The sequence below is a fragment of the Anomaloglossus baeobatrachus genome, chromosome 2, assembly GCF_048569485.1.
Source record: "Anomaloglossus baeobatrachus isolate aAnoBae1 chromosome 2, aAnoBae1.hap1, whole genome shotgun sequence".
Lineage (NCBI taxonomy): Eukaryota > Metazoa > Chordata > Amphibia > Anura > Aromobatidae > Anomaloglossus > Anomaloglossus baeobatrachus.
In genome coordinates this window covers 497,248,540-497,274,523 of record NC_134354.1, presented here as the reverse complement: position 1 = coordinate 497,274,523, position 25,984 = coordinate 497,248,540, and the positions used below count along the sequence as shown (strand labels likewise).

The following is a 25,984-nucleotide window of genomic DNA, read 5'->3' as shown; positions in this document are numbered from 1 at the left end:
TGGGCAAAATGGAGGTGATTTGAACTTTTTAGGATTTTTTTAAACTCTTCATATTTTAAAACCTTTTTTTTTTTTTTTTTACTTTTTATTGATTTTAGTAGTTCCCTTAGGGAACCTGAAACTCATACACTGCGATTCATTCTGCTGTTCAGAGCGATGCTTCAGCATCCCTCTGAGCAGAAGAAATGCTGTTCTCCTGTGAATGCAAGCGCTCAGCTAGCAATTCACAGGAAGTGAATCATGACAGTGACAGGTGTCATCAGCTGACCTCCCGCTGTCGTGACAAACTTTTGACACCCTGTGATCGCATCACGGGACCCTCAATGGAGGCGGGGAAGAGCGCAATCCCCACCGGAGCATGTTGTATCACACTGTCGGAGTTTGATAGCGCAATTTTGTTGGTATATGCAACAGATGAGGACTTCTTTTACTGTGTGGACTTATACTGATCTAACAGTAGATCACAATGTTATGTAAAGTTTCCTTACTCACTGTATTGCAAAAAGTCTTTTGTTTCTTCTTTCTGGTTTCACTTTCTCTTCCTCATGCAATTCTGCATGACTGTGCTTATCCTTATCTCATGTTCCAAAAGTAAAGAGTTTGTTATCCCATGTAATCTGCTCTGTGAACTTTCTTCTGCAACTGGGAAGGTAGAAGCTGTGCTGTGCAACAGGTTATGGGCCCAGACACCCAAAGATTCCGAGGCACCCCAAGATCCCAGGATACCAGGCAACCAAAGATTTCCAGCCACCCAAAAGATTCCCAGACATTAAAGATACTAGGCACCGAAGATCTCAAACATCCAGCACCACCAGAAAGCTCTGCAAGACCCTGGTGAATGCAGAAGAATTCTTCAGAACTATTCTCTCCATACAAGTAAGACAATTTAAAGATAATGTGTAGCACACAGCCAAAACTCACAGTAGCTAAGCTGAATAATGAGAACTATCAGTTATGGAAGTTCAAAGTGGAGATGTTATTGTCTAAAGATGATTTATGAGAAGTAAGCATTACAGATAGACCCAATGATAATTGTAACGTCCGGGTGGTGGAACCTCTGGACCGTACACCGGTTTCTCTTGAGGAGGCAGCCAGGCAGGTCACCCCGCCAGAGGGTCTGGGTGCACGGCAGCTGAAGCACTAGTGGTAGCTGGACAGTTCGTAGGTGAGCAGGAAAGGTGGACGGAGTTCTGGACAGTGGTCCGGGTGACGAGGCTCAGAGTCCGAGGCCAGGTGGTAAGGTCAGGCGGGATCCGGAACTTGCTGAGCGATGGAACGGGTCACCAAACGGAGCCAGGGACTGGAGACTGGCGGAGCTGCAGAGATGGTGGAACATCCGCCGAGGTCACCGTCAGGGTACGGGAATGAGCGTGGTTCGGAGCGGCTGGCGTGGCAGGACAGGCTCTACGAGACAGGACAGGGTTAATGCAGGCAAAGCACAAGGCAAAGCAATAGGGGACCTGAACACTAGCTTGCTAAACACGTAGAACAGGCCCCGCCCACCAGGAAAGTGATTCTTAATATACCCTGTACCTGTCTATGTAATTTCCTGTTTCTCGGTGCTGGCCCTTTAAGAGAGGGTCAATGACCGCGCGCGCGCCCTAATGCGCATGCGCGAGGCCCGGGTGCCAGAAGCCAGAGGAGGGAGCGGTGAGGAGGAAGCAGGAGAGCCGGGCTGAGGCAGAGATGCCGACGGGCGCCGGGAGCGGGGACCGGGCTGCCTGGGGCCCGCAGGCGATGGGACAGGAAGGCTATGGAGCGGGGGACCGGGAAGCCTGGCACGGGAGCGGCGGAGCGCGACCTGGGAGCGGGGAAGCGTGGCAGGGGAGCCGGTAAGCAAGGCAGAGTGGCCGGGGAGCATGGCAGGGGAGCCGGGGAGCCTAGCAGGGGAGCCGGGGAGCGTGACAGTACCCCCTCCCCCACGCCCCCCTCCCCGCAAGCGGGACAGGAAGGCACGAATCAGAGGAGTGCCAACATTCTCCCGGGGCTCCCAGGACCTATCCTCGGGACCATACCCCGCCCAGTCCACCAGGAAATACTGCCGACCTCGTACGGTCTTCATGGCCACGATATCCCTTACCGCATAGATATCATCGTCAGCGATGGGAGGAGGAGCAGTACCGGCATCAGCGGAGAAGGGACCAAGGACAACAGGCTTGAGCAAGGAGACATGGAATGAGTTGGGTATCCGCATCGTGGCCGGGAGTTGCAGCTTGTAGGAGACTGCATTGATCTTGCTGATGACTTTAAACGGCCCGATGTAACGAGGACCCAACTTGTACGATGGCAACTTCAATCGGACATACTTGGATGCAAGCCAGACCAGATCACCAGGGGAGAAACACGGGGGATCCAGGCGCCTCTTGTCCGCATGTCTCTTCATCCGCAAAGAAGCACGCTCAAGAGAGGTCTTGACAGAGCTCCATATGGCTGAGAAGTCCTGGACCAGAGCATCTGCTGCGGGGACATCGGAAGCCGAGGATACTGGCAATGGAACAGAAGGCTGAAGTCCGTAAACGACTCGGAATGGAGAGCTGGAGGTGGACTCGCTGATGTGATGGTTGTGGGAGAACTCAGCCCAAGGAAGAAGCGTGGACCAGTCATCATGATGGGCATTAACGTAGTGGCGCAGGAAGGAGGTCAGGATTTGATTGACCTGCTCCACTTGCCCATTCGACTGAGGATGGTAGGCCGAAGAAAAGTCCAGAGATACTCCCATATGTTTGCAGAGGGCCCTCCAGAAGCGCGAGGTAAACTGAGTTCCTCTGTCGGAGACAATGTGTGCGGGAAAGCCATGCAATCGGAATATATGTTGGATGAAGGAGTCAGCTAGCTCCTGGGCAGAAGGCAGCCCGGCCATGGGAATGAAGTGAGCCATTTTTGAGAAACGGTCCACCACAACCCATATGACTGTGTGTCCGGAGGATAAGGGTAAGTCCGTAATGAAGTCCATTGCGATATGTTGCCACGGAACAGAAGGAATGGGCAGAGGCAGGAGACGTCCATATGGTAGGTGCTTGGGTGTCTTGTTCCGGGCACAGGACGGACAGGCTGAGACGAAGGATGTGACGTCTTTACGAAGGGACGGCCACCAGTAGTGACGTACAATCGTACTCCAAGTCTTCTTCTGACCAGCATGGCCGGCGATCTTCGAGGCATGGCCCCAGTGCAGGACTCTCTGTCTGTCCGTATCTGAAACATAGGTTTTCCCAGGAGGTATCTGAGTTAAAGCGACAGGATTCACCGGAATGATTTTGCTGGGGTTGATGATGGGCTGGAACATCTCCTCCTCCAACTCCACGGGCACGAAGGACCTGGACAAAGCGTCTGCCCGCACGTTCTTGTCCGCAGGCCGAAAATGGAGTTGGAAATCAAATCAAGCAAAAAACAAGGACCAGCGGGCTTGTCTTGTGTTCAGTCTTTGGGCTGACCGCAGGTACTCCAGATTCTTGTGGTCCATGTATATGATTACAGGGTATACTGCTCCCTCCAAGAGGTAGCGCCATTCCTCCAAGGCAAGCTTCACGGCCAGTAGCTCCCGATCCCCGATGGTGTAGTTGCGTTCGGGTGCCGAGAAGCTCTTGGAGAAGAACCCACACGTGACCATCTTGCCGGAGGGGGAGTTCTGCATCAACACTGCCCCGGCTCCTGAGGAAGAGGCATCCACCTCCAAGGTGAACTGTCGGTTCAATTCAGGGCGATGGAGAACCGGGGAAGAAGCAAACGCCTGTTTCAAGGAGCAGAACGCGGCATCGGCCGCCGGGGACCAGTCCTTAGGATTAGCTCCTTTCTTAGTCAAGGCAGAGAGAGGCGCAGTCAAGGCAGAGAAATGCGGGATGAATTGCCGATAATAGTTCGCAAAGCCGAGAAAGCGTTGAATAGCCTTCAGTCCAGAAGGAGGAGGCCAGTTGATGATGGCAGACACTTTCTCAGGATCCATCTGCAGGCCAGTGTCCGAGATTACATAACCCAGGAAGGGAAGAGACGACTTCTCAAAGATGCATTTCTCGTACTTGGCGTACAGACGGTTTTCTCTAAGCCTCTGGAGAACTAGCTGCACGTTTGCTCTGTGGGTCTGTAGATCCGGAGAGAAGACCAGGATGTCATCAAGATATACCACGACACAGACATAGAGGAGGTCCCTGAACACGTCGTTCACCAGTTCTTGGAAGACTGCCGTAGCATTACACAGACCAAAGGGCATGACACAATACTCGTAGTGCCCATCTCGTGTGTTGAATGCGGTTTTCCATTCGTCTGCGGAGCGAATGCAAACCAGGTTATAAGCCCCACGGAGGTCCAACTTGGTGAATACACGGGCTCCTCGGAGTCGGTCGAATAGTTCGGGGATAAGCGGCAGAGGGTATTTGTTCTTTACGGTGATCTGGTTTAAACCCCGGTAGTCGATGCAAGGGCGCAGATCGCCTTCCTTTTTCTTGACGAAGAAAAACCCTGCTCCGGCAGGGGATGAGGACCTCCGAATGAACCCCTTTGCCAGACTCTCGGTAATATAGGCAGACATAGCTCGTGTTTCCGCAGGGGACAAGGGGTATATTCTTCCTCTAGGAGGCGTGGTTCCTGGCAGTAAATCGATGGCGCAGTCGTAGGGACGATGAGGCGGTAGCACCTCTGACTCCTTTTTATCGAAAACGTCCGAGAAGGACCAGTAGGCAGAAGGCAGTCCTGGTAGAGACTCTGGAACTGGAGAGCGTCGAACGGGTTGGATGGTTTTCAGACATCTCTCGTGACACGAGGAGCCCCATCGGGTGATTTCACCTGTACTCCAGCTGACCGACGGTTCGTGTGTCCGTAACCATGGGAGTCCCAGCAGGATCTGATGAGACATACGCGGGAGGACGTAGAAGGTGATCTTCTCCATGTGCAGAGCACCGATCCGTACTTCCACAGGCTTGGTGATCAGTGAGACGGTGTCAGAGAGGGGTCTCCCATCCACAGAGGCGATCACCAGCGGTTTCTCTAGTGGGAGGACCGGCACCTGGTACTTATCCACCGTGGCCTGCTGGATGAAGTTGCCTGCTGCTCCGGAATCAAGATACGCCTCTGCCGTGAACCGGGTCTCGTCTGTAGTGACTTGAATAGTCCAGGTAACGGAGTCTGAGAGTGTCCCAGCACCTAGGGTAGCCTCTCCTACCAAGCCTAGGCTTTGGAGTTTCCCGGCTTCTCGGGACAAGAGCGTAGCAGGTGGGAACCATCACCGCAGTAGAAGCAGAGGCCCTTTGCTAGTCGTTCTGCTCGGCGTTGCTCCGACTGCCTCAGGCGGTCAATCTGCATGGGCTCGTAGGTAGCTGCGCCAGAGGACGCCGACTGAGGAGCGGTGGACTTCTGTGGTGGGGAGGAGTGCCGTATTGGACGCCTCTCGCGGGACACCTCTTTGGATCGTTCCTGAAAGCGAAGATCCACACGAGTCGCCAGAGCAATCAGGGCATCCAGGGTAGAAGGCACGTCACGACCAGCCAGCTCATCTTTAATGCGAGCCGAGAGTCCTTCCCAGAAGGCGGCGGTTAGGGCCTCGTTGTTCCACCCGAGTTCCGAGGCCAAGGTGCGGAAACGAATAGCATATTGGCCCACCGTCAGAGTCCCTTGACGTAGCCGGAGGAGGGATGAAGCAGAGGCGGCGGTGCGTCCGGGCTCGTCAAAGGTGGTACGGAAAGCCTGCAGGAAGTCCTGGATATCAGTGGTCACCGGATCCCCCTTCTCCCACAAGGGGTTCATCCAGGCCAGTGCCTCTCCCTCTAGATGGGACATCATGAACGCGACCTTGGCTTGGTCGGAGGCAAAAAGGTGCGGCAGCAGCTGGAAGTGGAGAGAGCATTGGTTTATAAACCCCCTGCAGGTCTTGGTATCTCCAGCGTACCGGGGTGGTGAGGCCAAATGAAGCTTGGAAGCATCCGAGGAGGCTGCCACGGGAGCTGCGGACGTGGATGGTGCAGTGGAATCCCGAGATGCCACAGGCGTGGCCGCTGCTTGTAGCGCGTTCAGACGGGCATCCACAGAAGTCATGAAGTTCAGCATGCGGGTCTGGGTCTCGCGCTGTCGTGTGAGTTCCTGCTGCAGGGCCGCTAGTGCTTCGGCGGGATCCATGGCCTGTTCTAGCTGTAACGTCCGGGTGGTGGAACCTCTGGACCGTACACCGGTTTCTCTTGAGGAGGCAGCCAGGCAGGTCACCCCGCCAGAGGGTCTGGGTGCACGGCAGCCGAAGCACTAGTGGTAGCTGGACAGTCCGTAGGTGAGCAGGAAAGGTGGACGGAGTTCTGGACAGTGGTCCGGGTGACGAGGCTCAGAGTCCGAGGCCAGGTGGTAAGGTCAGGCGGGATCCGGAACTTGCTGAGCGATGGAACGGGTCACCAAACGGAGCCAGAGACTGGAGACTGGCGGAGCTGCAGAGATGGTGGAACATCCGCCGAGGTCACCGTCAGGGTACGGGAATGAGCGTGGTTCGGAGCGGCTGGCGTGGCAGGACAGGCTCTACGAGACAGGACAGGGTTAATGCAGGCAAAGCACAAGGCAAAGCAATAGGGGACCTGAACACTAGCTTGCTAAACACGTAGAACAGGCCCCGCCCACCAGGAAAGTGATTCTTAATATACCCTGTACCTGTCTATGTAATTTCCTGTTTCTAGGTGCTGGCCCTTTAAGAGAGGGTCAATGACCGCGCGCGCGCCCTAATGCGCATGCGCGAGGCCCGGGTGCCAGAAGCCAGAGGAGGGAGCGGTGATGAGGAAGCAGGAGAGCCGGGCTGAGGCAGAGATGCCGACGGGCGCCGGGAGCGGGGACCAGGCTGCCTGGGGACCGCAGGCGATGGGACAGGAAGGCTATGGAGCGGGGGACCGGGAAGCCTGGCACGGGAGCGGCGGAGCGCGACCTGGGAGCGGGGAAGCGTGGCAGGGGAGCCGGTAAGCAAGGCAGAGTGGCCGGGGAGCATGGCAGGGGAGCCGGGGAGCCTAGCAGGGGAGCCGGGGAGCGTGACAATAATAATCAGACATAGGCTGGGTTCACACATAGCGACAGCGACAACGATGTCGCTGTTACGTCACCAACAACAACCTTGTATGTCGCTGTTATGATCGCTGCTTAGCTGTCAAACACAGCGACGCAGCAGAGATCATAACGTCGCTACATGTGCAGAGAGCAGGGAGCCGCGCACACTGCTTAGCGCTGGCTCCCTGCTCTCCTAGCTACAGTACACATCGGGTTAATTAACCCGATGTGTACTGCAGCTACATGTGCAGAGAGCAGGGAGCCGCGCACACTGCTTAGCGCTGACTCCCTGCTCTCCTAGCTACAGTACACATCGGGTTAATTAACCCGATGTGTACTGCAGCTACATGTGCAGAGAGCAGGAGCCGGCAGCACAGGCAGCGTGAGAGCTGCGGAGGCTGGTAACGAAGGTAAATATCGGGTAACCACCTTGGTTACCCGATGTTTACCCTGGTTACAGCTTACCACAGCTGCCAGATGCCGGCTCCTGCTCCCTGCTCGCTTCATTTCGTCGCTCTCTCGCTGTCACACACAGCGATCTGTGCGTCACAGCGGGAGAGCAACAATAAAAAAACAAACCAGGGCTGTGTGTAACGAGCAGCAATCTTACAGCAGGGGCCAGATCGCTGCTCAGTGTCACACACAGCGAGATCGCTAATGGGGTCACTGCTGCGTCACAAAAACCGTGACTCAGCAGCGATCTCAGCAGCGATCTTGCTGTGTGTGAAGCACCCCATAGGATAAGAAAAATACACAAGAAAGAGCTACTATCAGCCTATTAGTGGACGATTCTCGATTAATCCACATAAGGAATGAGGATACAGCACAGGGAATGTGGGAAGCATTAAGAAAGCTACATGAAAGACCCAGCTTAAATCACAAGTTATTTCTGCTAAGAAAGCTTTACAGCATAAGACTGAGAATGAACAGACAATGACATGCAGGAGCATATATTCTCCATGATGGAAGTGATATCACAGCTGAGATCAATTGGTGAAGATATTAAGGATAGCCATATAGCAGCAATATTATTGTGCAGTTTACTGGTTTCATACACTGCTTTAATAAATGCACTAGAGACAAGCCCTGAAGCAGACATTACATTAGTTTGTGAATACCAGACTCATGGATGAATATCAAAGAAGAAAAATGCAAACAAATGATTCTACTGAAAAATATGGTGGAAATGCTCTTACAGCTACAGAATCAAAGAGACCCTATAATAAAGAGACAAGAGAATGTTTCAGATGTAAGAAAAAGGGACATTTAAAGAAAGACTGTACTATATGGAAAGCAAGAACAACAGAAATTACACCATACAGAGAATACACAGAAGGTGAAAAACACAATTTCGGATTCATGTGTAAATAATTGGAATAGAACATTGAAAGTAACTGATAAGAAATCATAATCTTGTTGGTTTATTGACTCAGGAGCAACAAGTCATATGACAAGTAATAAAAGTTTCTTTACTGAACTTGATTTAAATAAGAGGAAAGCCATTTATCTTGCAGATGGGAGCAAAATAACTGCGGAAGGTATTGGACAAGGAATGCTAAACTGTTCTAATAAGTTTGGGCATGATTCAAAAATACTTGTACAGGATGTGTTACTATGTTCCAGGATTAGAAGGAGGATTGTTATCTGTAAAACATCTAACAACTAAAGGACTAAAGGGTGCATTACACGCTGCAACATCGGTAGCTTTTGCTAGCGATGTTGAGCGCGATAGCACCCGCCCCCATCGTTGGTGCAATATGTGGTGATCGCTGCCGTAGCGAACATTATCGTTATGGCAGCATCACACGCACATACCTTGTCAGCGACGTTGCTGTGACCGCCGAACAATCCCTCCCTCAAGGGGGAGGTGCGTTCGGCATCATAGCGACGTCACTGCGGCGTTACTAAGCGGCCGGCCAATAGAAACGGAGGGGCGGAGATGAGCGGGATGTAACATCCCGCCCACCTCCTTCCTTCCTCAGTGGACGCTGGTACGGTGAGTTTCCTCGTTCCTGCGGTGTCACACATAGCGATGTGTGCTGCCGCAGGAACGACAAACAACCTCGCTACTCACCTGTCAACGTTTTTTGGTGTTGGAGCGACCTCTCCAATACCAACAATTTTTACCTCTTTTGCAATCGTTTTAGGTCACTCAGAGGTTTTACATGCTGCGATGTCGCTACCGGCGCCGGATGTGCGTCACTAACGACGTGACCCCGACGATATATCGGTAGCGATGTCGCAGCGTGTAAAGCACCCTTTACTGTGTAATTCAAAGATGATGAATGTACAATCCTAGCGGGAAATAAGATAATAACCAATGTCAAGGCAGATGAACAATTATATCATCTAGACACATTAATGGAACAGATGAAGTTGTGTACACATGATCACAAGAATTGTATTCACATGTGGCATAGACATCTAGGACACAGACATCCTGAAAGTATAATGGAGCTACAAAAGAAAGAATTGACAAAGGATCTATTGATATCTGATTGGTCAATTACCGTAAGATGTGAATATTGTATAAAATCTAAAGCTACAAGAATATCTATACCTAAAGGCCGCTTTACATGCTGCGACATCTCTAGCCGATGCTAGCGATGTCGAGCGTGATAGCACCCACCCCCGTCGTACGGCCGATATGTGGTGATCGCTGCCGTAGCGAACATTATCGCTACGGCAGCATCATACGCACATACCTGCTCTGCGACATCGCTGTGACCGGCGAACCGCCTCCTTTCTAAAGGGGTGTTTCGTTCAGCGTCACAGCGATTCCACTAAGTGGCCGCCCAATCAAAGTGGTGGGGCAGAGATGAGCGGGACGAATATCCCACCCACCTCCTTCCTTCCTCATTGCTGGCGAGACGCAGGTAAGGAGAGGTTCCTCGTTCCTGCGGTGTCACACAGAGCGATGTGTGCTGGCGCAGGAACGAAGAACAACATCATTACTGCAGCAGCAACGATATTTGGAAAAAGGGGGGCATGTAACCGATTAGCGATTTTGAATGTTTTTGCAACTATTCAAAATCGCTAATAGGTGTCACACGCAATGACATCGGATGTGTGTCACAAATACCGTGACCCCAACGAGATCGCTTTAGCGATCTCGTAGCATGTAAAGCCACCTTAAAGAAAGTGAGACAATAAGCACAAGACATAATAATAATTTTAATAATTTTATTCATTTATATAGCGCTATTAATTTCATAGCACTCCAAGACCACTTGATTTGGTGCATACTTACGTATGTGAACCCATGAAAGTTACTACATCAGGAGGCAATAGATATATAGTGACTTTTATAGATGACTACTCAAGATACACAGTCACATACTTGATCAAGAAAAAAAGTGAAGTTTTCAATAAATTAGTAGACTACGTGACAAAGTCGAATAACAAGTTTCAGAGGAAACCAATTGTCATTGGAAGTGATAATGGAGGTGAATTCACAGGACACGAAATAGAAAATTACTTAAGACAAAATGGTATAAAGCATCAAAAGACTGTTCCATATGCACCTGAACAAAATGGAGCAGAAAGGAAAAACAGAACTCTTTCTGAAATGATAAGATGTATGCTAACAGGTTCCAAACTACCAGAGAAATATTGGAGTGAAGCAGCAATGACAGCTACTTACCTACAAAACCAACTTTTTTCTTGAAAACTGAAAACCCCCATATGAAGTGTGGCAGGGTAAGAAACCAAGTGTGAATCATTTAAGAGTTTTTGGATGTAAAGTTTCTGTATTTATTCCAACAGAAAAACGTTCCAAACTTCAAAACATATTCATAGAAGGAATATTTGTTGGATATAGTGAAAATTGCAATGTATATAGAATCGTAGATCCCAAAACAGACAGAGTTACGGTGAGTAACAGTGTGATATTCATTGAGGACCTAAATGAAGACACTATGATTTCACTAGAAACAAAAAATGAGAAAAACAGCAATGATATAACTGAAAGAACATCTGATGAAAAAGAAGTTGAAATTGATGAAAAACAGAATACTGAAAATGAAGAGATAAAACTACAAACAGACACAGAACCAAGACGTTCAATAAGAGAAAACAAAGGAAAACCACCAATACATCTTTAATACAAGGCAAGTACAAGCAAAATGTATGAACCTACAGCGGGCTTTACACGCTACGATATCGTTAATGAATTATCGTCGAGGTCATGTTGTTTGTGACGCACATCCAGCGTCATTAACGATATCGCAGTGTGTGACACTTATGTGCGACCTAAGACGATCGCAAAAGCGGCAAAAATCGTTTGCCGCGGAGAGGTCGTCCTAAAACAAAAAATCATTTTCTTCTAATTAGCGATGTTGTTCCTCGTTCCTGCGGCAGCACACATCGCTATGTGTGACACCGCAGGAGCGACGAACATCTCCTTACCTGCCTCCACCGGCTATGCGGAAGGAAAGAGGTGGGCGGGATGTTTACGTCCCGCTCATCTCCGTCCCTCCGCTTCTATTGGACGGCTGCCGTGTGACGTCGCTGTGACGCCGCACGACCAGCCCCCTTAGAAAGGAGGTGGTTCGCCGGCCAGAGCGACGTAGCAGGACAGGTAAGTCCGTGTGACGGGGGGAAGTGAGGTTGTGCACGATGGGCAGCGATTTGCCCATGTCGCACAACCGGCTGGGGCGGGTACGATCGCTTGCGATCTCGCTAGCGAGATCACAGCGTGTAAAGCCCGCTTACCTCTAGGGAAGACATATGTCGACTTCTGAAGAATAGATTAAAAAGATAAAAACAGCGGTGTCCAGGCGCTGCACAAAGACAGGCTTCCTGAAGAAGAAGCTAATAAATGGATAAAGGCAACAGAAACAGAAATAAATTCCATGCATGACTCAAAGACATGGACACTGACAGAATTACCAGAAGGAAGAAAAGCTATAGGATGTAAATGGGTTTTTAAAGTAAAATACCAAACAGATGGCAAAGCTGAACGATACCGAGCAAGACTCATAGCTAAAGGTTATTCTCAAATATATGGAGAAGACTATGATGAAACATTTGCTCCAGTTGTCAAACATACTACAATAAGAACTTTGTTTGCAGTTGCAGCAATTAAACAATTGGAGTTGAACATCTGGATGTGAAGACAGCATTTTTGAATGGAGATTTAACAGACGATATTTACATGGAACAAACTCCAGGATTCAAAGATAAAAGTAACCCGAACATGGTTTGTAAACTATAGAAAAGTATATACGGTTTAAAACAAGTTGTTAAAGTGTGGAATGATAAAATCACAGAAGTGCTCACAAATGAAAAATTTCAAAGAAGCAAAGCTGATCCTTGCCTATATACAAAAAGACTGATGGACAGATGGATCTATGTACTCATATATGTTGATGATATTTTAGTTTGTTTTGAAAAAGAAAGGGACAAAGAGAACATAATAAGAATTCTGAATCAACATTTCGAGATCAAAGACTTGGGAAATGTGAAGTAACAAGGAATCCTGAAATTAGAACATTGTCCAACTGAAGATATGACAGCAGATATTTTCACAAAGGCATTGAATGCTTAAAGACATCAGAGACTAATGAAGAAATTAGGCTGAACTGAATAAGTCCTTACTGTAGAGAAAGGGTGTTAGTATATGCAACAGATGAGGACTTCTTTGACTGTGTGAAGGAGGACTTTATACTGATCTAACAGTAGATGGCAATGTTATGTAAAGTTTCCTTACTCACTGTATTGTAAAAAGTCTTTTGTTTCTTCTTTCTGGTTTCTCTTTGTCTTCCTGATACAATGCTGTATAACTGTGCTTATCATTACCTCATGTTCCAGAAGTAAAGAGTTTGTTATCCCATGTAACCTGCTCTGTGAACTTTCTTCTGCAACTGGGAAGTTAGAAGCTGTGCAACAAATTTAACTAGTTAACAGTTGCGGGTGGATTGGAGATCCACCCGTACCTGTTAGCTACACATGTCTGCTGATTAGGGACAGATTTGACCTTGGACTTTTAGGTAAGGTCCAAGGTCGTAAAGGGGTTAAAAGAGCTACATGATATAAATAATTTTAGGAGTGAAATTCTGTTGACAGATTCCCTTTAAGATTGCGAATACAACTGTTGTAATATTGTTTCCCTTACTGAGAGCATTAGAGTAAATAAATAAACCCTTTACCTTAGCACTTTTGCCTCATTTGAAGATATCAATTGTTGGGTGACTCAAGCTATAGGTTTTAATATATTGTATTTTATACATATTTTCTATATTCTCCAATGTCATAGTAAAAGGCAAGCATATCTAAAATTGCATTTTCAGTTTTAGGTAGAATTATGCCTAATGAGCCACCATTATCCCATTAGAAGTATTTTGATTTCAGTCAGTTGTAACTTATTTTCTTTTATTTTTTAAAAATGATGTCAGCCTTCAGTTAAAATCACTTTGTTAAAATGATCTACAGATAATGAATTCATAAATACCTGGAGTGCCAGGAATTGTTTTGTTGCCTTCCTATTCTGATCCTATTCAAGACAAAGTAGCGTGTTGACACCACTGCAGCACCTGGGATATTTGCCTTGGTAGCCCCTAACTTATGGAATGGACATGTTTTTAAAGTGAAATATGTTCTTTATATGCTTTCCGACTCACTTGGATGCAGCTCAGGAACAAATGTTTTTTAGTCTCTGGTTTTTTATGTCCTGTCTTTGGTGCTTGGTCGTGTAGAGTGATTCTTTTCCTGTGATGGTGTTTGGTGTTTGTGTAGCGCCCCTGAACCTCTCAGGGTGCTCCAAGGTTTTACATCCCCACCAGGATGCAGGGCCTACCCCCTTAGGGACCCAGAACCCCAGTGCCGGTAAGACCAAAAACCCAGGTAATCCCAGTTTCCCCAATAATCTTCCTTAGAATGGTACCTAGCTAGGGTGGGACCATGGATGGCTGCCTAGAGGTGGAGCCACTCCAGTCCACTAGTTGACCAGGTAGGTGGGAGGGGCAGACTGTGGAGAGTAGTCAGGAACACAGGAAGTCAGTAGTCAAAAGGGAAACTGCAGTGAGACAGAGCAGTCAGTAGTCAGTCTAGTCTAACTAAGTCGGAGTCTAGAGTTAACAGCAGAGGTGTAAAGGTGGAAATGAAGTGACTCCCTGACTCTAGTTGACGGTGACCTGGTAACCAGAAGAGGTAGTTCCGGTGGAGTATGGTGGAGTACTCCCAGAACTATGCACCGACGGGGTACAGGACCCTAGGACAGGAAAGAGCTTCAAGCCGACCTGTTAACACCTGCACAGCAAAGGGGACCATCAAGGACCTTGCTGACCCTTAAAGAATCCGAAGACTCAGTAGCAGAGAGAGGGCCGGGGACAGGACCAGAGACACCATCCCCACAGGGTTCACACTACCGTCAGGCAGACAGAGGTGGACAAACCACAAACCGGGGACCCCCAGTGTTCCATACCGAGTACCCCATATCCCTGGGTGCTACATTTGGCCTTCGGATTTCTCTGTCGACGACGTTCGATCTTTCATTTCTTGTGGCAATGATATTCGGTTTCCTCTGGCAACGAAATTCAGTCTTCTGGCGATCCTCTGGCAATGATATTTGGTCTTCGCTTTCTCTGGCAATGGTATGTGGCCTTTGGGTTCCTCTGGCAGTGGTATGCAGTCTTCGGGTTCCTCCGTCAATGGTATGCAGGCTTTGGGTTCCTCTGGGCTGAGCGCGCTTCCAGTTGATTCTCTTGCAGATGACACAGGCCTCCTCTGCTGTGTACATGTCCATTTTCTTGATGATCTTGGGGCTGTCTTCCACCACTGGCCCAGCCTTTTATATTTGGTCATTGCACCACAGTGGTCAACTCAGCATCTCCTTTTAACTCTTTCCTTGAGGAAACATGCCTGACAGATTGGTTCCTGGTGACCCTGGCCTCTGGCAGATGGCAATGTTGGTGCACAAATGCCATAGAGCACTGAATCGGAGTATCTTCTTTTGGCCAGTCTCTTACATTGCTCCAAAGACCCAGAATACCAGGTGATTTTGTTTCCTGTAGGGAACTACAGTCCAGTCAAGTATTTCCCCTGCAGTTGCTCCTTTAGAAAAAATGTAGTATCATACAGGTAGAAGAGAAGACCAGGTTTATGCCGCGCTAAAAACCACTGATGCGTGTAAATTAAAAGATTTCCTTTTCATTTGACAGTTCCTACGTGTTTCAGAGACATCCGTCTCCTTCCTCAGGAAAAGAAATCGATGATACTTTCCATTGGGGCCGGAAGCAATGATGTCCTGTTCTTGGGTCACTTGATGGGATGGTATTGGATGTGCCTTTTCCAATCACCTGACTGCTGCAGCCAATCACAAGCCTAATGCGGGCTTTACACGAGACGAGCTATCGTGCGATGCATCGTCGGGGTCACGGTTTTCGTGACGCACATCCGGCATCGTTCACGACATCGTCTTGTGTGACACCTCCGAGCGACGCAGAATCGCTCACAATCGTGAGTCGTGTACTCGTTGCTGAGTTTTAAAAAATTGTTTATTTAACATGGCGCCGGTTGTTCATCGTACCCGGGGTAGCACACATTGCTCCGTGTGACACCCCGGAGACGATGAACACAGCTTACCTGCGTCCCGCGGCACCTGCCGGCTATGCGGAAGGAAGGAGGTGGGCGGGATGTTTACATCCCGCTCATCTCTGCCCCTCCACTCGTATTGGCTGGTGGCTGTGTGACGTTGCTGTGATGCCGAATGTCCCTCCCCCTTCAGGAAGAGGATGTTCGTAGCCCACAGCGAGGTCGCTCAGCAGGTAAGTACATGTGATGGCGGTTTAACGACTTAGTGCGACACGGGCAGCGATTTGCCCATGACGCACAAACGACGGGGGCGGGTACGATCGCTCGTGCAATTCCACGAGAGCTCGTATCGTGTAAAGCCCGCATTAGAGGTAAGTTAACCAAAGAATGGGATATCATTGCTATTTGTCCTGATGGAAAGTACGAAATGACCTGCTTGAGCTCCATGGTGACTAAAGCCAGTATGTGTTATTTTATTATTTTGAAATATGCCCTGCTGATTGGATATTTTTTTTTAGAAGTCAGCCAACCCATGCTCCAATGAAGTGGGATCTCCAGCTCCTCACTGCTCTATCTTCCACATTAGAAATCCCAAATATGCAGTTGTTAGGTTCAGGTAAGCCTAAAACTGAAATGAAGTGCCATTTTTAGTTGGAGAGACTCGTTAACCACATTACTCGTTTCAGCTTTAAACACAAACTTAAAATGACGTTTTCAGCCAGAGTGGTTATTATGGAATTTGCTGTGTGAGGTCCATAGTACAATTTATAGTTGCATACATACAAAAGGGGATCATCACTCCATAAAAAAAACAACATATTTTTTACTGTTTTGACATTTTTGGCAGCAGGATTCTACAAACCTAATCCTATTAGTTGTTGTTTGTTCATATTTGCAGATGGTAGCCATATAAACTATGACATGAGGTAGATTATGCATTGATGTAAAAAGTTCAGGACAAAACAACTTTCAGCAGAAGTCTTGAGTTCCTCATTATTTATTTGAATTGAAGGATAAATATTATTCTGGACAGTGATTTAAGTCAATGTGTGTGTATAAGCATAATCTTCTTGAAATATTCTTGGCTGGTTATTTCTGTTCTCACAATATAATGGATTATTCAGGACTGTATTTCTTCATCTTAAATAAATGAAGTTATACATTATAGCGAGTGTACCCGCCCCCGTCGGTTGTGCGTCATGGGCAAATCGCTGCCCGTGGCGCACAACATCGCTTACACCCGTCACATGCACTTACCTTCCCTGTGACGTCGCTGTGGCCGGCGAACCGCCTCCTTTCTAAGGGGGTGGTTCATGCGGCGTCACAGCAACGTCACACGGCAGCCGTCCAATAGAAGCAGAGGGGCGGAGATGAGCGGGACGAACATCCCGCCCACCTTCTTCCTTTCTCATTGCGGGCAGCCGCAGGTACGATGTTGTTCCTCGTTCCTGTGGTGTCACACACAGCGAAGTGTGCTGCCGCAGAAACGACAAACAACCTCGCTACTGACCAGACAACGATTTTTGGTTAATGAACGACGTATCACAGACCAACGATTTTTGCCTCTTTTGCAATCGTTTAAGGTCGCTCATAGGTGTTACACGCTGCAATGTCGCTAACAACGCCAGATGTGCGTAACAAACACCGTGACCCCGACGATACAGTATATTGTTAGCGATGTCGCAGCGTGTAAGCACCCTTAAGACATGTGCAGGCACAAATTAATTTTTTATATGACCTGGGATCAATCATTCATGTAAAATCTGAATCTGTCACCAGGTATTTACCACCTAATCCAGTGTTCCCCAACTCCAGTGCTCAAGAGCTACCAACAGTGCATATTTTCAGGATTTCCTTAGTATTATCGTTATGCACCGGAGGCGGCCTCCTTCGCGGGTCAAAATTCTAAAGATAAGGCTCTTCGTCACTGAATCACAGGTGCTCAGGAGAAAAAATGTATATCAAAATTCGATAGAGAACTCCAGCACACTGTACACCCCCACAAGAAACAATACAGGTTGCGTATTCAGGTTTTTTTATTGATCAAAAAAATCTTGATAACAGATAGTACATGTATTTGTGCAAACAAGTCGACGTTTTGGCCTTTGGGCTTTCGTCAGACTGGACTATTATCTGCCAAAAGTGTGATAATATGATGTACAGATCTCCTCAGGGAATGCAAAACTTTATTTTGAATATGCAAAACTTTATTTTGAATATGGCCATGATGCCCTGTAGACAGCCAGTTAGTGTGGAAGTCCTGTACTGGGAATGAATTATATTCAAACCTCCTTATGCAATATAATCATATTTGAATAAGAAATCATGCCTAAAGACACTAATGCAGTAAAAAAGCAGTTGTGTGGTACCTCCGACAGAACCGGGTATGGGATATGAACCATATGCTGCTAAACGTAGAACGTGCCTGAGTGATCCTTCGCGGGTCAGACTCCGGGTGTTCTCTCTCTCTCCCTTGCCTGAGATTCCCTTTGTGGCAGTGGCCACTGCTCTGTCGAGGCGCCGGTCTCAACATCTGGCTCAATCTCGTGACATTCTACTGGCTGCTCTGCCAGAGTCTTAAGGCTGCTTTACACGGGATGACCGATTGTGCGATTTCACAATCAATCGTACCCGCCTCCGTCGTTTTTGCGTCACAGGCAAATCGCTGCCCGTGGCGCACAAACTCGTTTAACCCCCGTCACACATACTTACCTTCTGGACGACCTCACTGTGGGCGACGAACGTCCACTTCCTGAAGTGGGAGGGACGTTCGGCGTCACAGCGACGTCACGCGGCAGCCGGCTAATAGAAGCGGAGGGGCGGAGATGAGCGGGATGTAAACATCCCGCCCACCTCCTTCTTCCACATAGCCAGCGGGTGCCGCGGTACGGAGGTAAGCTGCTGTTCATCGTTCCCGGGGTGTCACACGGAGTGGCGTGTGCTACCCCGGGAATGATGAGCAACCAGCGCCATTTTAATTAAACGACATTATGAAACTGAGCGACGAGTACATGACTCACGATTTGTGAGCGATACTGCGTCGCTCGGAGGTGTCACACAGCCCGACGTCGCAAACGATGCCGGATGTGCGTCACAAAAACTGTGACCCCGACGATCTATCGCACGATAGATCGTCTCGTGTAAAGCAGCCTTAAGTCGAGAAAACGGGCCACTGAGCATGTGCGGGCTGAATCTGCTTTTCCAGAGTCTAAAGGGTGCTTTACACGCTGCGACATCGCTAACGATATACCGTCGGGGTCACGTCGTTAGTGACGCACATTCGGTGCTGTTAGCGAGATCGCAGCGTGTGACACCAATGAGCGACGATCAACGAGCACAAAAACGTGAAAAATCGTTGCTCGATGACACGTCGTTCATTTCCTTAATATCATTGCTGCTGCAGGTACGATGCATGTCACCGATTAGCGATTTTGAACGTTTTTACGACGATTCAAAATCGCTCATAGGTGTCACACGCAACGACATTGCTAAAGTGGCCGGATGTGCGTCACAAATTCTGTGACCCCAACGAGATCGCTTGAGCGATGTTGTAGCGTGTAAAGCGGCCTTAACTCCAGAAAACGGGCTACTGAGCATGTGCGGGCTGAATCTGATCTGCCAGAGTCTAAAGGGTGCTTTACACGCTGCGACATCGCTAACGATATATCGTCGGGGTCACGGTGTTTGTGACACAGATCCAGCATCGTTAGCGACATTGCAGCATATGACAGCTAGGAGCGACGATCAACGATCGCAAAAACGTCAAAAATCGTTTATCGTTGACACGTCGCTCCTTTTCATAATATCATTGGTGGTGCATGCCGCTGGTTGTTCGTCGTTCCTGCGGCAGCACACATCACTATGTGTGACACTGCAGGAACAACGAACATCTCCTTACCTGCGTCCACCGGCAATGAGGAAGGAAGGAGGTGGGCGGGATATTTCACCCGCTCAACTCCGCCCCTTCGCTTCTATTGGACGGCTGCCGTGTGACGTCACTGTGACGCCGCACAAACCGCCCCCTTAGAAAGGAGGCGGTTTGCCGGCCACAGCGACGTCGCAGGGAAGGTAAGTCCGTGTGATGGGTGTAAGCGATTTTGTGCACCACGGGCAGCGATTTGCCTGTGACGCACAACCGACGGGGGCGGGTACGCTTGCTAGCGATATCGCAACGTGTAAAGTGCCCTTAAGTCAATATAACGGGCTACTGAGCATGCGCGTGACGTGGCACCTTCTGATTGGCCATTGGATGTCAGCTGCCCTGATGATGTGGCATCCCTGGATTGGCCGGTGGACAACACCTATGCTAACTGGGCATGAGCTAGTTTGGGCAGTGCTAAAGTTATATAAGGACGCTGCCGACCCCGGTCGCAGCACAGTCTTTACAGCCTTATGGTGTGAGGTTGTCAGGCAGGTCACTTGAATTGTGTCTGTAGTGTCGGTGTGAGTGCTGGTTAAGCGTGCTGTTCAACATATATAGCTAGGTCATTTGAATTATGTCTATAGTATCAGTGTGTGCGATGGTTAAGTGTGTTGTGCATCGCATACAGGCAGGTCAATTGAATTGCACCTCTAGTACCAGTGTACTGTATGCTGGTTAAGCGTTCTGTTCACCGCATAAAGGCATGTTGTTTGAATTGCATCTCTAGTACCGGTATGTATGCTGGTTAAGTGTTCTGTTCACGGCATACAGGCAGGTCACTTGAATTGCGTCTCTTGTACCGGTATGTATGCTGGTTAAGCGTGCTGTGTACCACTGATAAGCAGGTCGCTTGAATTTGTGTTACTTTTCTGTTACTGCTCATACAGTCTGTGTGCAATTATTACAGAAACAACTGCGGTCATTTATACTCTGCTTTGCTTAACTCTGTTGTTGCCCGTCCTGCTTTCTGGGCTCTTAGCAGCTATATTCCATCACGGTAGACCCCGACTTAAGCGGGCTTTACACCCAGCAACATTCCGTCGGTTGTGCGTCACGTGCAAATCGCTGCCTGTGGCGCACAACATCGCTAACACCCATCACACGGACTTACCTGCCTAGCGACGTCGCTGTGGCCGGCAAACCGCCTCCTTTCTAAGGGGGCGGTTCGTTCAGCGTCACAGCAGCATCACTAAGTGGCCGCCCAATAGAAGCGGAGGGGCAGAGATGAACGGGCCGAACATCCCGCCCACCTCCTTCCTTCCTCATTGCGGGCGGCCGCAGGTACGGTGATGTTCCTCGTTCCTGTGGTGTCACACATAGCAATGTGTGCTGCCTCGGGAACGACGAACAACCTTTTTTAATGTGTTCTATGTGATATTTTTCTTGCATAACTGAACATGACATGAAATGACAAAAATAGAGACAGTTACACAGGAGGTTTTTAAACCCAGAGAGGGGCTTCAGTTCAGAGTAGGTACCCAGTATACGAGATATGCCGTGACGTGGCTACTGGGCAGATATCAAAATGGTCATTTTTGCATGTTAAATATCTCAATTTTTTCTTAGATTTCCTTTAGCAGTAATACATATCTATATTCTTACATTCATGGTTTTCATGCTTTAGCATTTCAGAGTGCAACTGTCTCTATTTTTGCCTAATTCATAAGTGGCATGATGCGCCACTTAATGAATTCAGCACATCATGCTCCAGAGAGCATCTTTATTAACATGGGTATACGCAACGCCAGTCTTAATGAATTGTCCCCTTTATCTTTTACATATCACATTTTATTGATGCTTAATATCTACTGGGATTAAGAATATTCCTTACTGGCCTGCTAGAGATTACGCCACATTGAGAAATATCCTGTGTGAAGTCACAGTATTATTTATGGAGAGGATTATTGTTCATGCTAGCCTTGGCAAGCTTTCTGCAGAATCTGCACTATGCAATGTGACAGATTTATTTAGATCATATGAACTGGCTGTTCTTAGTAAAATATGAAAATAAAAAAGGAATAGTTAACTTTTTAGATGATGTGATAAATAAATGATGATCGATTTTCAAATAAGTTTTGAACTATTTTTGTGAAGTTCATGAAATATATTTTGTAGGAACAGATCACAGGTGAAAGTAGCAGCTTCAAATGGTATTAAAAACCAAGCTCCGCTTGGAAGACAGAAGCCTTGTTGAGGATCTCTTGTCCGCTTCAAACCTGCAATTGTAGATTATCACGTGAATATCATAGAAATTCATGACCCAACACTGAAGAGTCAGCGCTGATGGGCAATATTCATTCTCTACTTTTTAGTCAAGAAGAACTGAAGGAGCCAATAGTTCTATACTGTAGTATGTGACTATCCTTTCATGTGTAGTAGCATGGACTTAAAGGGGTATTCCCAGCTCCAAAATCCTATCTCAATACTGTATGCAGTAGGTATAATAATACCAATAATAATAATAATAATAATAATAATAATAATATTAGCAAATACCTCCAATTATAATTGTAGTATAGTTCTTCTGATTCACTATGTCTCTTACCTCATGTGCAGGGCATTGCAGGGCCATAGGTATCCATGGTTATGACCACTAGCCACTAACTAACCATGACTATATACGTGGTCGTAAACATGGATACCTAAGGTCCTGTAATGCCCGAATGTGAGGTGAGATAATAAATCATAAGAACTATACTACATTTCTAATTGGAGGTATGTGCTAATATTATTATTATACCTACTATATATTAGGATATGATCTTGGCGATGGGAATAACCATTTAAGAGGCTGACACTGGAATTCTGCAGTAGCTGTTACCAGTATTGGACTGGGATGCCAAGGGCCCACCAGTAGCGTTGTCTTTGGGGGGCCCACTGTTCAGCTATATGTATATAATACATTACAATGACTCAAAACTTTACTGATGCCTCTGTATAATAATAATAAATTGAGCTGTTTGTTAAATGAATGATGCTACTTTTTTCTGTACATAGAAAATCAAATACTGATCATATAGGGAGGTGGGAGCCCACTCCTGAACTGGGGCCCACCCAGTGGATTCAGTCGTTTCCCCATGGGTCAGTCCAAACGTTTTTGCTACTAAACCATGAAAATACCTGTTAACTGTTAGAACATAGATATGCTGTAACAGTTACCTGTGTACGGGCATAAAGGACTTAAGCAATATGAGAAAGAAAGAAAGAAAGAAAGAGAGAACGAGAGAGAAATAAAGAGAGAGAAAGAGAGAAAAAGAAAGAGAGAAAGAGAGTGAGAAAGAAAAAAATGAAGAAAGAGAGAGTAAGAAAGAGAAACAGAAAGAAAGCAAGAAAGAGAAAGAGAGATAGAAAGAAAGACAAAGAAAGAAAGAAAGAGAGCCAGAAAGACAGACAGAAAGAGAGACAGAAAGAAAGAGAAAAAAAGAAAGAAAGAAAGAAAGAAAAAGAGATACAGAAAGAAAGAAAGATAGAAAGAAAGACAGAAAGAAAGAGAGACAGAGAGAAAGAGAGACAGAGAAAGAAAGAAAGAGACAGAAAGAAAGAGAAAAAGAGACAGAAAGAAAGAGAGAGAAAGAAATAAAGAAAAAGAGAGACAGAAAGAAAGAGAGAAAGAAAGAAGGAAAAAGAGAGACAAAGAAAGAGAGAGAGAGAAATAAAGAAAAATAAAGAGAGAGAAAGAGAGAGAAAGAGTGAGAAAGAAAGAAATAAAGAAAGAGAAAGAAAGAGAAACAGAAAGAAAGCAAGAAAGAGAAAGAGAGACAGAAAGAAAGAGAGCCAGAAAGACAGAAAGAAAGAAAGAGAAGGAGGCAGAGAAAGAAAGAAAGAAAGAAACAAAGAAAGAAAGAAAAAGAGATAAAGAAAGAAAGAAAGAAAAAGAGATACAGAAAGAAAGGTAGAAAGACAGAAAGAAAGAGAGACAGAGAAAAAAAGAAAGAGACAGAAAGAAAGAGAAAAAGAGACAGAAAGAAAGAGAAAGAAATAAAGAAAAAGAGAGACAGAAAGAAAGAGAGAAAGAAAGAAGGAAAAAGAGAGACAAAGAAAGAGAGAGAGAGAAAAAAAGAGAGAAAAATAGAGACAGAAAGACAGAGAAAGAGAAACAGAAAGAAAAAAAAAATTTTAATTTAGGTTAAAAGTCCCCCAATGAGGCGGAAAAAAAGTGCTGACATATGAAATACAGTTTGAGAAAATAAAAAATAAAGACGCCATTTAGAAAAATATGTTGGCGAGAGGCTAAACAATCAAGATTGCTTTTTTAATTTTTTTTTAACGTCTATAAAAAATGAAAGCTGGATGTGATTTCTTTTTATAGGCATCAGTTTCTGTTGGTTTTAGCTAAGTTACAGCAGTGAGAATAAAGAGGAAAAATGAAAATGTTGTGGCATTCCTAATTTCTAATGCTGCCAAATGAAATGACATTATGATTGACGGGTGTCTGACTGCTAAGACCCTCCTCTGACCAGAAGATCCAAAAGATATGGGTCTCCCCCTCTCTGCATTTTCCTTAAACGCCATCCCATTTAAATGCATTGAGATTTCTGTCTTTCATCATGAAATCATTGAAATGCGCCAATATGTTGTGTCCTTCACTGAAAGGGATACTCTCACCCTACTGACTATCGGATGTAGGTCCATACTTACGCGCTGTACGTTATTAAAGTAAAATAAATCAATATATGAAGATGTGTAATGTGAACTAAACAACACTGTTAAATAGGTTGTACAAACTTTGTAAGTTATCCCTTATTTATAGGGTAGGCAATAACTTCCCAATTGCAGGGATTCTGCACTTTCCATTCCCGTGAATGGGGCCTCTGGAGCTGGAGAACCCTGTCTGAATGGACCAGAGGTCAAGCATATGCATTAGGGATGATCGAATACTTCGATTATTTGGCTTCGTGAATATTTTCCGAATACTTCGCCGCTATTCGACTATTCGATGCACAATGTAAGTCTATGGGAAGCCCGAATAGTTCTGAATAGTTGTTATTCGGGTTTCCCATAGACTTACATTGCACATCGAATATTCGCAAATAGTCAAATAGTGGCGAGGTATTTGGAAAATATTCGCGAAGCCGAATAATCGAAGTATTCGATCATCCCTAATAAGCATTACTATAAGATTGCTAGAGATGGACAAGTCATGTTCTTAGCTTGTTCCTTAGAAAAGCCCAGAAGTGCGCTTCATTGAAGCGGGGTTCTCCAGAGCCCTATTTTTGGTGGAGATCCAAGGAGTTAGATCCCCAGCAATCAGGGATATTGGAAAAACTCCAAGCTTAGTACATCCGCTTTACAGTACAAGGCTATACTACTATAGGTATGCTCTGCTAATATTGGCATTCGGTGTTTCAGGACCTTTCATACAAGGATCGTCACTGGCATGAAGCCTGTTTTCACTGCTTCCAGTGCAAGCGCTCGTTGGTGGATAAGCCATTTGCTGCAAAGGATGAGCATCTCATTTGTACTGAATGTTACTCCAATGAATATTCTTCCAAGTGCAACGAATGCAAGAAAACAATTATGCCAGGTTAGTGTATTTGGGGCATCATAAGAGGATGGAAAGACAAAGGAATTTAGTTCACTATACATATATTTATTTTGGATTTTCACTACGGCACATAATACTTTATTTAGCACCATTTTTATAATTAATTTTGTAGTGTTGTCAACGTTAACCAGAATTATTACTGTTTATTGTATCTCTTCACTTCGTATTTTTTGCACATTTTCTGTCTCTCTGCACTAATATAATAGTTATATTCATAGCAGAGAGGATCTAAAACATTTTTATTACCATACAGGAACACGCAAGATGGAATACAAGGGGAACAGCTGGCACGAGACGTGTTTTATTTGTGCCCGATGCCAGCAGCCAATTGGAACAAAAAGCTTCATCCCCAAAGAAAACCAAAGCTTTTGTGTGGCCTGTTATGAAAAGCAGTTTGCAATGCACTGCGTCCAGTGTAAAAAAGTAGGTGACCAAATCCCCAGAGCATCTGTCGTCCCACTATTTAACCGTTTACTAGTAAAAAGTAACTAACAAACACTTTTTAAACAGGGTGGCCTGTAAAGAATTGGAAATTTGATATATCACACATCACGTCAGCAACACCCCTATTGGGGAAGGTTTCTGTTTTATTTGCATATTTTCTACCATATTATTTTCACTTTATCATTAATATTTCTTACACAAAACTACCCCCACCCTACGACTGAGACCTTTGGAGAACATTGACCCCTATTTATCAAAATATCATCACTTTAGCTAACGGTAAACTCTGTTTTAGGCTAGGGTAACATTAGTGTATAAATCAGAAGCGTACAATGAGAGAAAATCCCACAAAGTTATTCAACGATTCAGGTCAGATCTGAGTTTTTCCTCAGCTCTAATCGGAGCATGCTGAGATTTTCAGCATATCTCAGATCATGCGCACCCATACAAGTCTATGGTGCGTGTAAAAAAAGGAGTAAAAAGAGCAAAGGCCCCAAAAATTAAATAAACAAATATAAAAAAAATATATAAATCTTTATTAA

At 46.3% G+C, this 25,984-nt stretch overlaps 1 protein-coding gene across 1 annotated transcript in view; it reads left to right on the top strand.

Moving 5' to 3' along the window:
- The window catches only part of FHL2 (four and a half LIM domains 2), a 147,572-nt gene that overhangs the window by 108,886 nt on the left and 12,702 nt on the right, over positions 1-25,984 (top strand). Inside the window, exons 3-4 of the mRNA XM_075336491.1 lie at positions 24,803-24,977; positions 25,252-25,421. Coding sequence (XP_075192606.1) covers positions 24,803-24,977; positions 25,252-25,421 — 345 coding nt within the window. The remainder of the gene's footprint in view (positions 1-24,802; positions 24,978-25,251; positions 25,422-25,984) is intronic.